Source organism: Nelumbo lutea, chromosome 5, assembly GCF_056320005.1.
Source record: "Nelumbo lutea isolate HS-2025 chromosome 5, American lotus-T2T, whole genome shotgun sequence".
Taxonomy (NCBI): domain Eukaryota; kingdom Viridiplantae; phylum Streptophyta; class Magnoliopsida; order Proteales; family Nelumbonaceae; genus Nelumbo; species Nelumbo lutea.
The window spans coordinates 52,563,712-52,575,653 of NC_142688.1; the positions used below are offsets into that span (position 1 = coordinate 52,563,712).

The window sequence follows — 11,942 nt, forward strand, 5'->3', positions numbered from 1 at the left end:
AAATTCCACCCCTAAACCCAAGAATCCTTGTGGTAGTGGCAGCCGGGAAATCCACCCATGAACCCAAGAAGACGTTTCCGTCGTCTTGTTGTCTCCGTTGTTGTGGCTCCGGTGGTCGCCAATGCTGAAGTCATTAACGCCATTGACAGCTTTCCTATATCTACTCCGAAGCACGGTGTGGGTTCGACAACAGCTTACTCCTGCATCCATAGCCGTTGTCCCTTTACCGGACACAGGAAATCACCATTGAAATGGAAGAGAGTGGATTAAATCATGTGGACTTCGTGGTGGAGAAACCAATTGCAGGGATGCCAGCAGAGCTGCTCGTCTGCAACCGAGAGTTCATATGTTGCATCATAAGTAGCTCGTCTGCAACCGAGACTTCATACGTTGCATCATAAGTCACTCTTCTTCATTGAGTTTGAAGGGAAGGAGGAGGAAGAGTAGCAGCTTACCATTGATCACCGTTTGATCCTTTGTCGCCAGCGTCAGTTGGTGTTGGTTGCTGATGATCTAATAACAGGGCTAGGCTCGGAAGACATAGGGGGTTTGAGTCGAGTTGTAACATGAAAGGAAAGGCCAAATCGTGTTTTGTGGCCGATTCAACTACCTGAACCAGTAATAATGGAGAAAGTCTCCGTTAATTCACGGTTAAGACTGATGAGACGACGTGTTCCCTCTCATTGGTAGGTGCACAGAACGCGGACTCAAAGTCGAGGGGATCTTTGTCGCAGAAAAAGTACAGGTTACTCTGCTCGGGCCGCTCGGCACACAGCGCTCCTCATATCTCATATCTCACAGCGTGTCCCAGCCATACATTCGAAACATCTCCCGTACTTAATTTTTGATGGGAGATGTTCCCAATGTACGGTGGGATGTGGCTGTAAGCAGATCCCTATTCATTCAATTTGTTTCTCTAGTTTGCTGAGCTTTCATTTTTCTTCGGGAGCAGGGAAACTAAATTAGTAAATATAGCCCTTTCAGATGGGTCCGGATCCCTTTCAGATGGTTAGATAGCTGCTTGCCTAATAGAAATTGTTCCAAAAGAAATCGGTATGAACTGTGAATATTAGAAGAAATGGCTGAAATTAGGAAACCAAGAAGGGAAGAGGAGTCGCCTTCTCGAGATCAAGAGCAGGGAGAAATATCTGGATACGGACAAGAAGCACATGAGTCATTAAACGAGAAAACAGGAGACAGATCTTGTCAAGATAAGGAACAGCAGAAGGAAGAGAAATCCCTTGCTCAAGGTTACGAGGAGAAGGTAACATCGAAGAAATCGCATGACTCATCGGACGAGGAAATCGGAGAAGCATTTTCTCGAGCTAAGAGAAGGAAGAGGGAAAAGATACTGCTTCCCCGCGTTTCTGAGGAGGCTGGAACAACCAGTAACGAAGAGCCACACGATTCATCGGAGACGCGTCAGAAATTCAACCGGCTACCTGAATATATAAAGAGGTGCTTTCTCTATACCTGTTTGTTTCCAAAAGATTACGAATTTGAGGAGAAAATTTTGCTCCAATTATGGGCTGCCGTAGACTTCTTCAGTCTCCGAGACAAGAGACCCAAGGATTTACCACCGCTCCCTACTGGCGCAACTCCGGAAGACGAAGGTAGATTTTGTTTTCGGCAATTACTGTTTGGTTTGCTTTTTGAAAAGTCATCTCTTGCTTATCCAAACGGTGTGCCAAGGTACAAGGTCCACCATACTTTCTTTGATCTACTGCAACAAGAGTACTGGAAAAATGATGAATACGCTCGGGTGAAAGACCGTAAGCCTACCGCCCAGACTTTGCATTCCTCGTTGTTGATGAGCGACGGTATTAATCCGACCGTCTTCGAAGATTTCTACCAATCCAAGAATCTCTGCACACTTCTTTTATTAAATGAGGAGTACCGCCGGAGCCCCATCAAGCAAGTGCCTTCTGATCTATTTTTAAATCTAACTTCCTTGCTTGCATTGGATTTGAGCAGAACATGCATCGCGGAGTTGCCGGATTCTATTGAAAATTTGAAGAATCTGCGTTACTTTAACGTCTCCGAGACTCCAATTAGAAACTTACCAGAATCGATTTGCAGTCTCACCCATCTACTAACACTCAAGGTCAGGAATTGCGAGCGCCTGGTCCAATTAGAAACTTACCAACCTTCGTCATCTTGATCTAAACGGAGCTCGTCAGCTGACCTCTATGCCTCCAGGGGTTGGTAAGTAAACTAAATTAGAAACGCTGAGCACATTCATCGTCGGAGTGGAGGAAGGATTTCGAATTCAAGAGTTGAAGGACCTAGATGAACTTCGAGGATCTCTCGTCCTTTCAAATCTTGAGAATGTTAGAGAGGAGTCTGAAGCAACGGACGCAAGATTGAATTTCAAGAAATTTCTTAGAAAAGTAGAGTTTCAATGGAGTCGGTTAGAGTCTAAAGCAGAGAAGACCCTTGAAAAACTCCTACCACCTCACCAATTCCTTTCAGAATTGAAAATATTATACTATGGTGGTGCCAAATTTCCTAGTTGGTTAGGGATGTCTAAATTCTCCAGTCTTGCAACTATTTCCCTAACCAATTGCAGAAAATGCACCCAACTGCCGACACTGGGAAAGCTTCCATGGCTAAAATCATTGAAGTTAGAAGAACTCCATGCAATAGAAGAAATAAATCATGATGTGTTCTGTGGTCATGGCGAGTTTGAGGGGTTCCCAAAATTGGAGTCACTAGAAATTGATGGCATGCGTAGATTGGAAAGATGGACGGGAATGGTAGAAGGTCAGATGCCTCTTCTATGCAGGCTTATCATCATCGACTGCCCAAGTCTTACATTTCTTCCGGAACTCTTATACCTCCACTCTCTCCAACATCTGAAAATTTCTCATTGTTCTAAACTCTTATCTCTCCCAGAGGAAGGGCTCCCAAAACTTGTTCAATTGCTGATTATTATGGAGTGTCCTGAACTCGAGAACCGATGCAAGATGGGAGGCTACAATTGGCACAAGATAGAACACATCCCAAATAAATGGATTGGTTACGGACGAATTTCTGGAACAAAACCACTGGAGCAATGCATAGCAGGCATGAATACTTCTACTTTGAGCGGTTTTTTTCGGATTGTTTCTGTGAAAAATCTTTACCATATTCGGGCTTAGGACCAGCACTATAAGAATATATAATTACTGGATTAATATAAAATCTCAAACAAAATGTTACTGTCGTACAAAAAAAAACAAAGAAAACAAAATGAGAGATGGGTGTAGTCACGCAGGGCTATTCTCTAGTATTTATTTAAATAAAGGAACCTAAATGCCTTTTTATTTTCTATTTTCAGTATAAACATCACTCGTCTTATTCATCTATTACATGAAATTTTCTCGTAAGTTTCTAATAAAAAATATTATATTAAGAAAACTAAAAAATACCATACTAACATAAACACATCTTGTAAATTACCATTTAATAATGTATTCTTCACAACACTCAATTTGCTCTCTCTATTTCTACTCTCCATACCTGGTCTTTTCCCCCTTTTTTTTCTGAATGATACGTTACTTTCATATTGTAATTCTGAGCAGATTTGAAAGATCGGATTGAATTGGATATAGATTCGATTCATTTATATTTGAATTCAAATTGGATTGTACCATTGGATATCTAGCAAATTCATATTGAATTCAGATTATAAACGGATATCTAAAAATAATCAAAGTTTTATATTTTATTAATAAAATGTACTAAAATGACTTTAATATTATATTTTATAACAAAATGAACTAAAAATTACTTGTGTATAACTTGAACCCAAGGTTCAAAGTATCAATACATATCGTGCCAATGGCTTCCTAATATGCCCCTCTAGGAGTTGTATCGGGTCAGACCATGGTTTAGAGGGTAGCCAGGCCTTAAACCGACCCCTCTGAAGGGGTTTTGAAAAATAAATAAATAAAACTTAAAAAAAAATATCAATACAGGCCAATAGGGCATATCGGCCTATGCTGATACTTTGAACCTTGCTTGAACCTATGACAATTTAATGAAAATATAACATTCAAACCAATTTTACCAATAACTATAATATAAATTTTAAGTATATATAAGCATTCCCTATAATTTAATCGAATTTAATCGAATTTGGATAATCGTATAGCATTTGCAGCCCTACTCATTTCTTTGGATTTCTTTGGATTCAACAGATCTCAACAGTATAAAGCGTGTAGAGGGTTCTACAACAACAAGAATTGAAGGGATGTTTCCGACAGCAAAGGGGTCAGGCTCCAAAACTGGCAAAGATTCATGCTTGCAAATTTTAGCATTTATTATTAGAAACAGATATAGTATTACAGTTATATATAGGAGACTAAGGCTGCATTTGGCATTCTTTGTTTTAAGGACTTGTCTCTCTTTTACAGTTCAAATGCCCGTTTAGAACACTGAGTTTTTAACAGTAAAAGAGATAAATCCTTAAAATAAGACTGCCTCACCACGACTCAATTTTCTGCTTGAGGCATTTGTTACATATTGATCAACTTATTTATTTACTTATTTTTCAGGGTACAAATTACGAAGGCTGAATTCGTACATCATTCAGACGATGATGATTATGGATGAAGAAAATATTCTGAGAAAAACATACCTCTGTCAAAATTTCCCAGGTAAATGAAATCTACCAGACAACCCTTCTCAATGATTAAATTGCCTACAAAATGAAAGGAAACTAATTTGGAAAACCAAACCAGAAATCCTTTTGGTTTTTCCAACACAGATGCTGATTCAAGCAACCAACGGCACCACCAGACTGACCCAAAAGTTCCTGGTGTTTCATGTTTTACCAGTCAACTGTTCACCTATTTTAAATTGCATTTGATTCTTGAATTAAAGGGAGCTTGTTAACGGTGTGATTTCGGGTGTCAAAAGAGCTTTTTTTCAACACAAGGTGGTGTTTTGGATGTTTAGTAAATTTCAACTTTGATTAGAGAAAAACAAGATATTTTGTGCTGGGTACCCTATTTAATACAAAAAATCCACCTGACCCCTTTAAAATAGTTAATTCTCCAAATAAAAATATTGGTAGAGCAAAAGTGGTTAATATTGGGCTATTGGCGTAAGATCTTACCATGTTGAGATTCCACCGACCACTGGGTCAGCTTGTTGATCTGTGATTTTACAATTAAAATTATTTACAATATTAAGAACTAGGTGAACAGTTGATTTGAAAGGCTGGTAAAACATGATTATGATATCAATGGTTGATTGAAAGGCTAACTGTTGATTTGCAACCACCAAATAGGAAAACAATTTGATTGTTGGTTTGGTTTTAAATTTTGTATTTCATTTCCTTCTTCAATACAAGTAGTTATTCTTTATTATAATTAATTTTTTAATATTAATAATATAAAATATAAGTGAATTTTTGTATTTTTTATATTTTTTCTTTTAATTTTTCTAATTTTTTATTATTCAATTCTGATATCAATGGGTAACATATTTACCAAAAAGGTTGAAATATTGGCCTGTCACTACATAGGAAAATAATTTCATTTTTTAAGTTGGTTTTATATTTTGTATTTCATTTTCAACATTAATACAGATAATTATTACTTATCACACTTATTTTTCTTTAATAGGTTAATTTAAAATGCTATAGATGTGCCTATTCCTTCTACATTTTTTTATTTTTTTGTAAGTTTTATATTTATTTCTATTTTTAATATTTTATTATTTAACTATGACACCATGGGTTAACCCCATTCAACTCGACAAATTTATTGGTGAGAAAAAATGGTTTAAATATAAGATTCAATAAAAAAAATAGGAATTAATACCTTAAATATGAGACTTCAGAGAATTGGATAAGGAGAAATATAGTAATTTTCTTTTACCAAAAAATAAATAAATATTAGTAATTTCAATTATCCCTCACAATTAGAGAATGACCAAATTAAAAATAGAATATTTTAATCAAAAATAAGATTCAATAAAAGATAATAAGAGTTAATTAAAAGAATTAACGTATCCAAAACATATCCAGTTACACAAATTAAGGAGTGACAATCTGATCATTGATACATTGCCAGCCTCTAGGCTTAGACTTAAAGCAGTTGCTAAATGAATGAGTGCCAGCCGCCCAGCTGTGGAAAAAACTTTGGCCCAGAGATTCAATTGGGTCTGGGACTTCTGTAAAGCCTCAGGTCCAGCCCGTGACAGGAAAGGGCCCAGCGGCAGCGACTGGTTTGGCCTATTGTGAAATTATTAAAATTGAATGTGCCAAGTTGGCACTTTCTGCCATGGTTTTTAAAAACGAACCAGTGACTGAATTGGTCAGGGGTTTGGTTATTGGTTCGAACGGTTAACTGGCCGGTGCAGTGGTTTGTTGATCAAAATCAATGGTTTTGGGGAAAAAAACGGTTTTGGGGGAAAACGGAACTGGTCAGGTGACGGGTTCTTGGTTTTTCCGGTCTGACAGTCTGGTCCGATCCAGTTTTGTTTCTGCTTTAAGTATTTGTGAAAATTTTTTATTGAAATTTTCTAATTTTAAAATTGAACAAAATAATATAAATGGCCAATCATCTTTAAGACTTTTATCTCCCCTTGTTAACTCACTATAAACTTTTTTTCATCTTTCACATTAACTCCTTTTATTATTTTTTCTCACTAATTATGAATTTAACTCTTTTATTCAATAACTCATGCCACTAATTCTCTCTCTTCTTCATTAGTCCACTAATTTATTAACTTTGTAATCTACATTAAATGTATTTCAATTAATTTGCATTTAAAAAATAGTTAATTTTTCAGTTAATTAATCAATTCATTTGCATTTCAAGTTAAATATTATTTACTTCACTCAACAAATAAAGCCAATGTTTTAAAAATTGACTTAGAGGCTAAATAGTTCTTTCCTCTACATAAGTTTCAACGACTCATCTATATATATATACACTAACAAGAAGTTGAAAGCATTGAATAAAACATCACAAAAATTATAATCATTTTGAATTCCATTTAAAAATAATTAAAATTAATTAATCATAGAAAAAATAATTTAGCAAATTGCTTAAATAAAATAAATATTATTATTATTATTGATAAAAATATTCTTACTAATATGATAAAAAATTAATTAATAAAAAGCACTAATATAAATTTAAAACTAATATTCATTTAAAATTAATATAAATAAATACAAAATTATCTAACAATTATTAGTTTTTATAATTATTTTTTTCTAATTTAAAGCCAATTTAAATTTCAATAAAAATAAAATATTAATATAATTAATTAAATTTAATAAGGACTAATAAAAGCAAAATAATACAAATTTGTTAATTTTAAATATAGTTTAATTAATATAACATCAATTTAAGTTCCATTTAAAATTAGAAAATTTTATAAAAACCTCCTTATCCTATGAACCTCCCTTCAAATGTAAATTTACTAAAATACCTTGGAAAAAAAAAGATTTGCTTCATTTTACTTCAGTTCTACCTTTTAACCTTATTTCATCTAAGAAGAGTAGAGAGATTTACACTTTAAAAGATGTTAGGCAAAATAAAGTAGTGGATGATAAAATTGAAACTTTAAATTGTGTACGATGACGCCTTAACAATGATTAGGATATTTTAGTGACATTAATGCCTTTATTACTGAAGAGCTAAGGCAAAGAAGGGAGGTTTTTGTTAGGGCCAAAACACAAGGGTGATTTTAGAATTTTTATAAAAGGCTTTTTTATAATTTTATTTAAAAAATAATATGAAAATAATAATAAACCAATAAATTTAAAAAATAAAAATAAAAAACATCACTAAGATGCCAAAGATAAAAACAATTTTATGTAGAGCATAGGAAATTGGTCACTCTCACTAAAGTTCAACTTGGATTGTGATCAACTAGATATAACCCAAAAATAATGTTTGAATTAGACATTGATGGATCGACAACACCGCTTAATTGGAAATGTCATAGGACTCCTCCCTTAATTTTATTTAGCCCGTGCATAGCATGGATCCCAACTACTAAAGGATAAAAGATCTTTAATCCTAAAATGCTAGATTTGCTCTAAATTTGCTCTCTGCCTTTTTTTTTTTTTTTCCATTTATCATTTAGGAGGTACTACAGGTGCATTCAGGGAACCTCTAAAGGATGCTCTGCAAGGAAGCATGTTCAACAACTGGACGATGATCCAAACATGTCTAGGGTAACCTACTTTGGGCATCATACATGTGTAATGTCATGCAGTCTATCATCTACGCATACGGCCAAGGAGCATGAATTAGTGAGCAAGGTGCTTGAATCAGAGGGCTTTCAGTCGGATATTGAATAAATGGTGCTTGAATCAACCCAACTGCTAGCTTAATTAGCCTTCATCTTCAATTTGAAGCCGATGACGATCACAAATCAGAAAAGAATCTGAAGTACTACAACAGCATTTCCAACATGCGTCTTTGTATGCCCATGTATTTATCGTTCTCGCTTGTCTGAGTGGGAAAGAAACACACGTTTTAGTCCGAGAATATCATCGTAGCCCAAACAGGTCATGAGCTGCCTACACAAATCTTGACTTCCACAGCGTCGTGTTCGGTTCTTGGCTTCGAAACACAATAGTATGATTCAAGAAAATGGACCAAGTTGATAACATTAAATATGGTTTTGAATCACGCATTGCAACAAAATGCTATCAGTGTTTCGCTTTGCCCCAAGCAACCGTACCAGGTAAGCACCGCTCACAGGGAATATTCTTCAGTAACCGTCCTGTGATTTGTTGTAATGACTTGCATCAAGCACGAGTAGAGACGGGTATCGTAATGACCTGCCACATCCTTCGTATGAGAGTCGAGCTGTAACAAATTAGTGCTGCTGCTGCTTCTTTCTCTTTTCTTTTTCGTTTTTTTTTTTTTTTTTTGGCAGAAAGGGTGCTGCTAATGGTTATGGTTGTGCTTCAAAACATGTGATGGGCTTACTCATGCTTGCTCCATTGGATCATATTTTCTGGTTGAGAATACAAGAAGTCAATAAAGTAGATTTACCAGTTTTGAAACAATGCCTTGTTGATTCTAGAACCACCACAAACTGAACAAAATGCTTGATTTTGACATATTCGGTTCCAGAACCAGCTGAAACGACCGAAAACGCCCTCCATCTGGAACATTCATCGAGTATAAATCTGAAACTATATGCTCTACAAAAGAAAAAAGAAGATTCTTGACGGAGGGAAGCAATTTGCATAAAAGATGAGTTTAATGTCCTAGAGTGAGATGAACGTGACTTTGAGGCCTCCAGCCTTCTAGGTTGAAAGAAACCAGATGGCAGTGTTAAGTTGGGTACAAGTTGGATGTTTAAACGGTTCAATTTGTATTTAGTGGCAAAGGAATTCTGTCCATTAGGAGGATGGGTTTATGTTGAGGCTGAGACTAATCATGATTCATGAAAGCAACAACCATCGCAGCGGCACTTCATAATCTTAATGGAAAATTAAATTCTTTAAATAGCAGGTTTTGATCATTGGAATCTCTAAGATATTGTTTTATTTCTGCGGATTTGTTTCGGGATTTTGCAGTCATCAAATCATGTTTGGAATTGCCATCCATGGATCTACTTCCGAGCTGGAATTCATTCATTGAGATTGGTTGTAGAAGATTCTACCTATGTCTGAAGTCCGGTTTCGTCTGGCTCCATTTTCTCTGAAATGCAGGGGGTTTTTTCCTCTCACTTGGAAGTATTGGACTAGGACAATCAGCATATGGCTACTTTTCATTAGAGGCTTCATCCGGTCTTCAAGAACTGAAAATTATTCCTGGTAGATCAGCATCGGAAAGGTTCAAAGTTGCTAAGTTTTCAAATTTGAGTCATCAGAGGATGAATCTTCAACTTTGAAAGGATTTTGCGAGCCCATTTTTTACACACCTCAGTATCCCATGGCAGATCAACAGATTCAGCAATTGCATTCCAGGTAATACACAAAGCTGCAGGAGAAATAAGCCAGGATACTCTGGAAGATGTTACGGGTTTGACTCATTAGAGAATTATGTTTCAATTTTGCAGATATTTATTATGCAGTAAACTTCAAAACTAAATGCTTATAACGATTCCCATAACTACCATCTATATCAATTTTCATAATATTTTTATAATAAAATCACAACTTAATGTTTGCAGTGAAGGTTCAAAGTATCCAAACGTATCGTTTCAGGACCTTTTCGATACGTCTCTACAGTGGGTGTATCAGGATTCTGACCGGTTCAGGGGTGGAGGAGCTCTAAACCGCCCCTCCCCCCCCCCCCCTCTCTCCCCGAACCGGTTTTGAAAAAAAAATAAAAGAAGTCAAAAAACAGTATCGATATCATCCAATATGCCCCTACCGGCGTATCGGGCGTATCAATATTTTGAACATTGTTTTCAGTAACCTCTGAATTGTCACATTCAGGCCACGTTTGATTCACAAGAATAGAGATTTGGAACCGGAATCAAAATGGACTATTCCGATTCTAACTGTTTGATTGGGCAGAATCAAAATCCCATTTCTATGGCATTCCCCCAATGGCCATTCCGATTCTGATTCAAAGGATTTCGATTCTGATTCCGATTCCAACTGCAAATCGAACGAATCGTTACTAGTTTTAGTAGAATTGAAGTCGTAAATGTGTCTTGGTTTGAATAGGAAATTTCAATTCTTTTAGAGATTTAGATACAAATAGGGGTTTAGAGTCTATTTTCTACTGAATAATTTAAAAACTATTTTCTTTTCCCACCATAGTCAACAGCTATAGTTGGTTGAAGTCTATTGCTGTGGTGTTGAGAGTTTTTTGCTTTATAAAGCCACCTGAACCAAATCAAGATAGTTATAGCAGGTCAATTTGCCAGTAATCCTCCTTTAGGATCCATCTAAAGGAGTTCGGATCTGCACCCCACAACGTTTTACAGCACATCCTCGCCATGTATTGGAAACATCTCCCGATGATCTGGTATATCATCAGGAGATGTTCCTAATACACGGCGAGGATGTGCTGTGGGACATTGTGGGGCACAGATGTGAACCATCTAGAACGGATCTACCCCACACCTGGCGCTTCACAGGCACCTCACACATCCTATCATGCATTGGGAACATCTCCCATACTTATTAACTATTATTTACGGGAAATGTTATCAATGCATTGTGGATGTGCCTGTGACTCTGTGAGGCGCCCATTTGTTTATGAGCAGATCCCGTTACGAAGGCAAGGTAGTTGTATGTTTGAGATTTAGGTGTTTTTAAATATATTTATACATTTTAGGATGCAATTTATTTCTTTCATAGACAATATATATATATATATATATATATATATATATATATAATTATTTATCACACATCACACACCCCTTTTACTTAAAGAATAATATTATTAATTAATTTATGAAAAAATCTATAATGCAGGAAAGAGATTTGCCTAATCAAAACTCATCCATGAGTTTTGATAAATAACACCTGATTGGCTATCATGTTTATAAATTCCAATTGATTGATCAGACATTTTTCAGATATCATACATTTTCCATATCGGAGTTGAACCCATGATATTTATCAAAATTTACAGTTGGTATCATATCATTTTTCATTATCCAATATTTACAAAATTGAAGACGTACAGTATCTTGCACTCATACATGCCCATACATTGGGTTTGGGTCAATAGCATTTATGAATCTATTCTCTAAATACTAATTACTGGACTTGTGTGAAATACAAAGTTACAAACTTGGAGATTTGAAGCATATAATCACCTATTGCTTTCAACTCCTTTACTCTTCCTATCGTTTGCATGCATCTTCAGAGTGAATTACAAAATCACGTATTGCTTGAATATACTTCAATCTTCCTATAATTTACATGCATCTTCAGATGCAGATTGGGATGGCTACCCAAACGTAAATCACACGAAAGGGATGATTTGGTTTATTTTAGTAATAATTTGATA

General features: G+C 35.7%; 1 protein-coding gene across 3 annotated transcripts; it reads left to right on the forward strand.

Moving 5' to 3' along the window:
• The first annotated feature begins 944 nt into the window (after positions 1–944).
• On the forward strand, positions 945–9,025 carry LOC148852408 (putative disease resistance RPP13-like protein 1). 3 transcript variants are annotated; one of them, XM_088942597.1, is made up of 5 exons: positions 958–1,613; positions 1,693–3,066; positions 4,182–4,254; positions 4,539–4,640; positions 8,092–9,025. In XM_088942597.1, the coding sequence occupies exons 1-2, from the start codon at positions 1,079–1,081 to the stop codon at positions 1,764–1,766; spliced, it is 609 nt and encodes a 202-aa protein (XP_088798723.1). In that variant the 5' UTR covers positions 958–1,078; the 3' UTR covers positions 1,767–3,066; positions 4,182–4,254; positions 4,539–4,640; positions 8,092–9,025. The 3 variants fall into 3 exon arrangements, with proteins under 3 accessions (XP_088798721.1, XP_088798723.1, XP_088798722.1); XM_088942595.1 differs by having other exon boundaries at positions 945–3,066; XM_088942596.1 differs by having other exon boundaries at positions 958–3,066; positions 8,104–9,025.
• Positions 9,026–11,942: the final 2,917 nt, after the last annotated feature.

Coding starts and splice junctions, on each gene's coding strand:
- LOC148852408 (XM_088942595.1), top strand. CDS start 1,079: ATGGCTGAAATTAGGAAACCAAGAAGGGAAGAGGAGTCGCCTTCTCGA.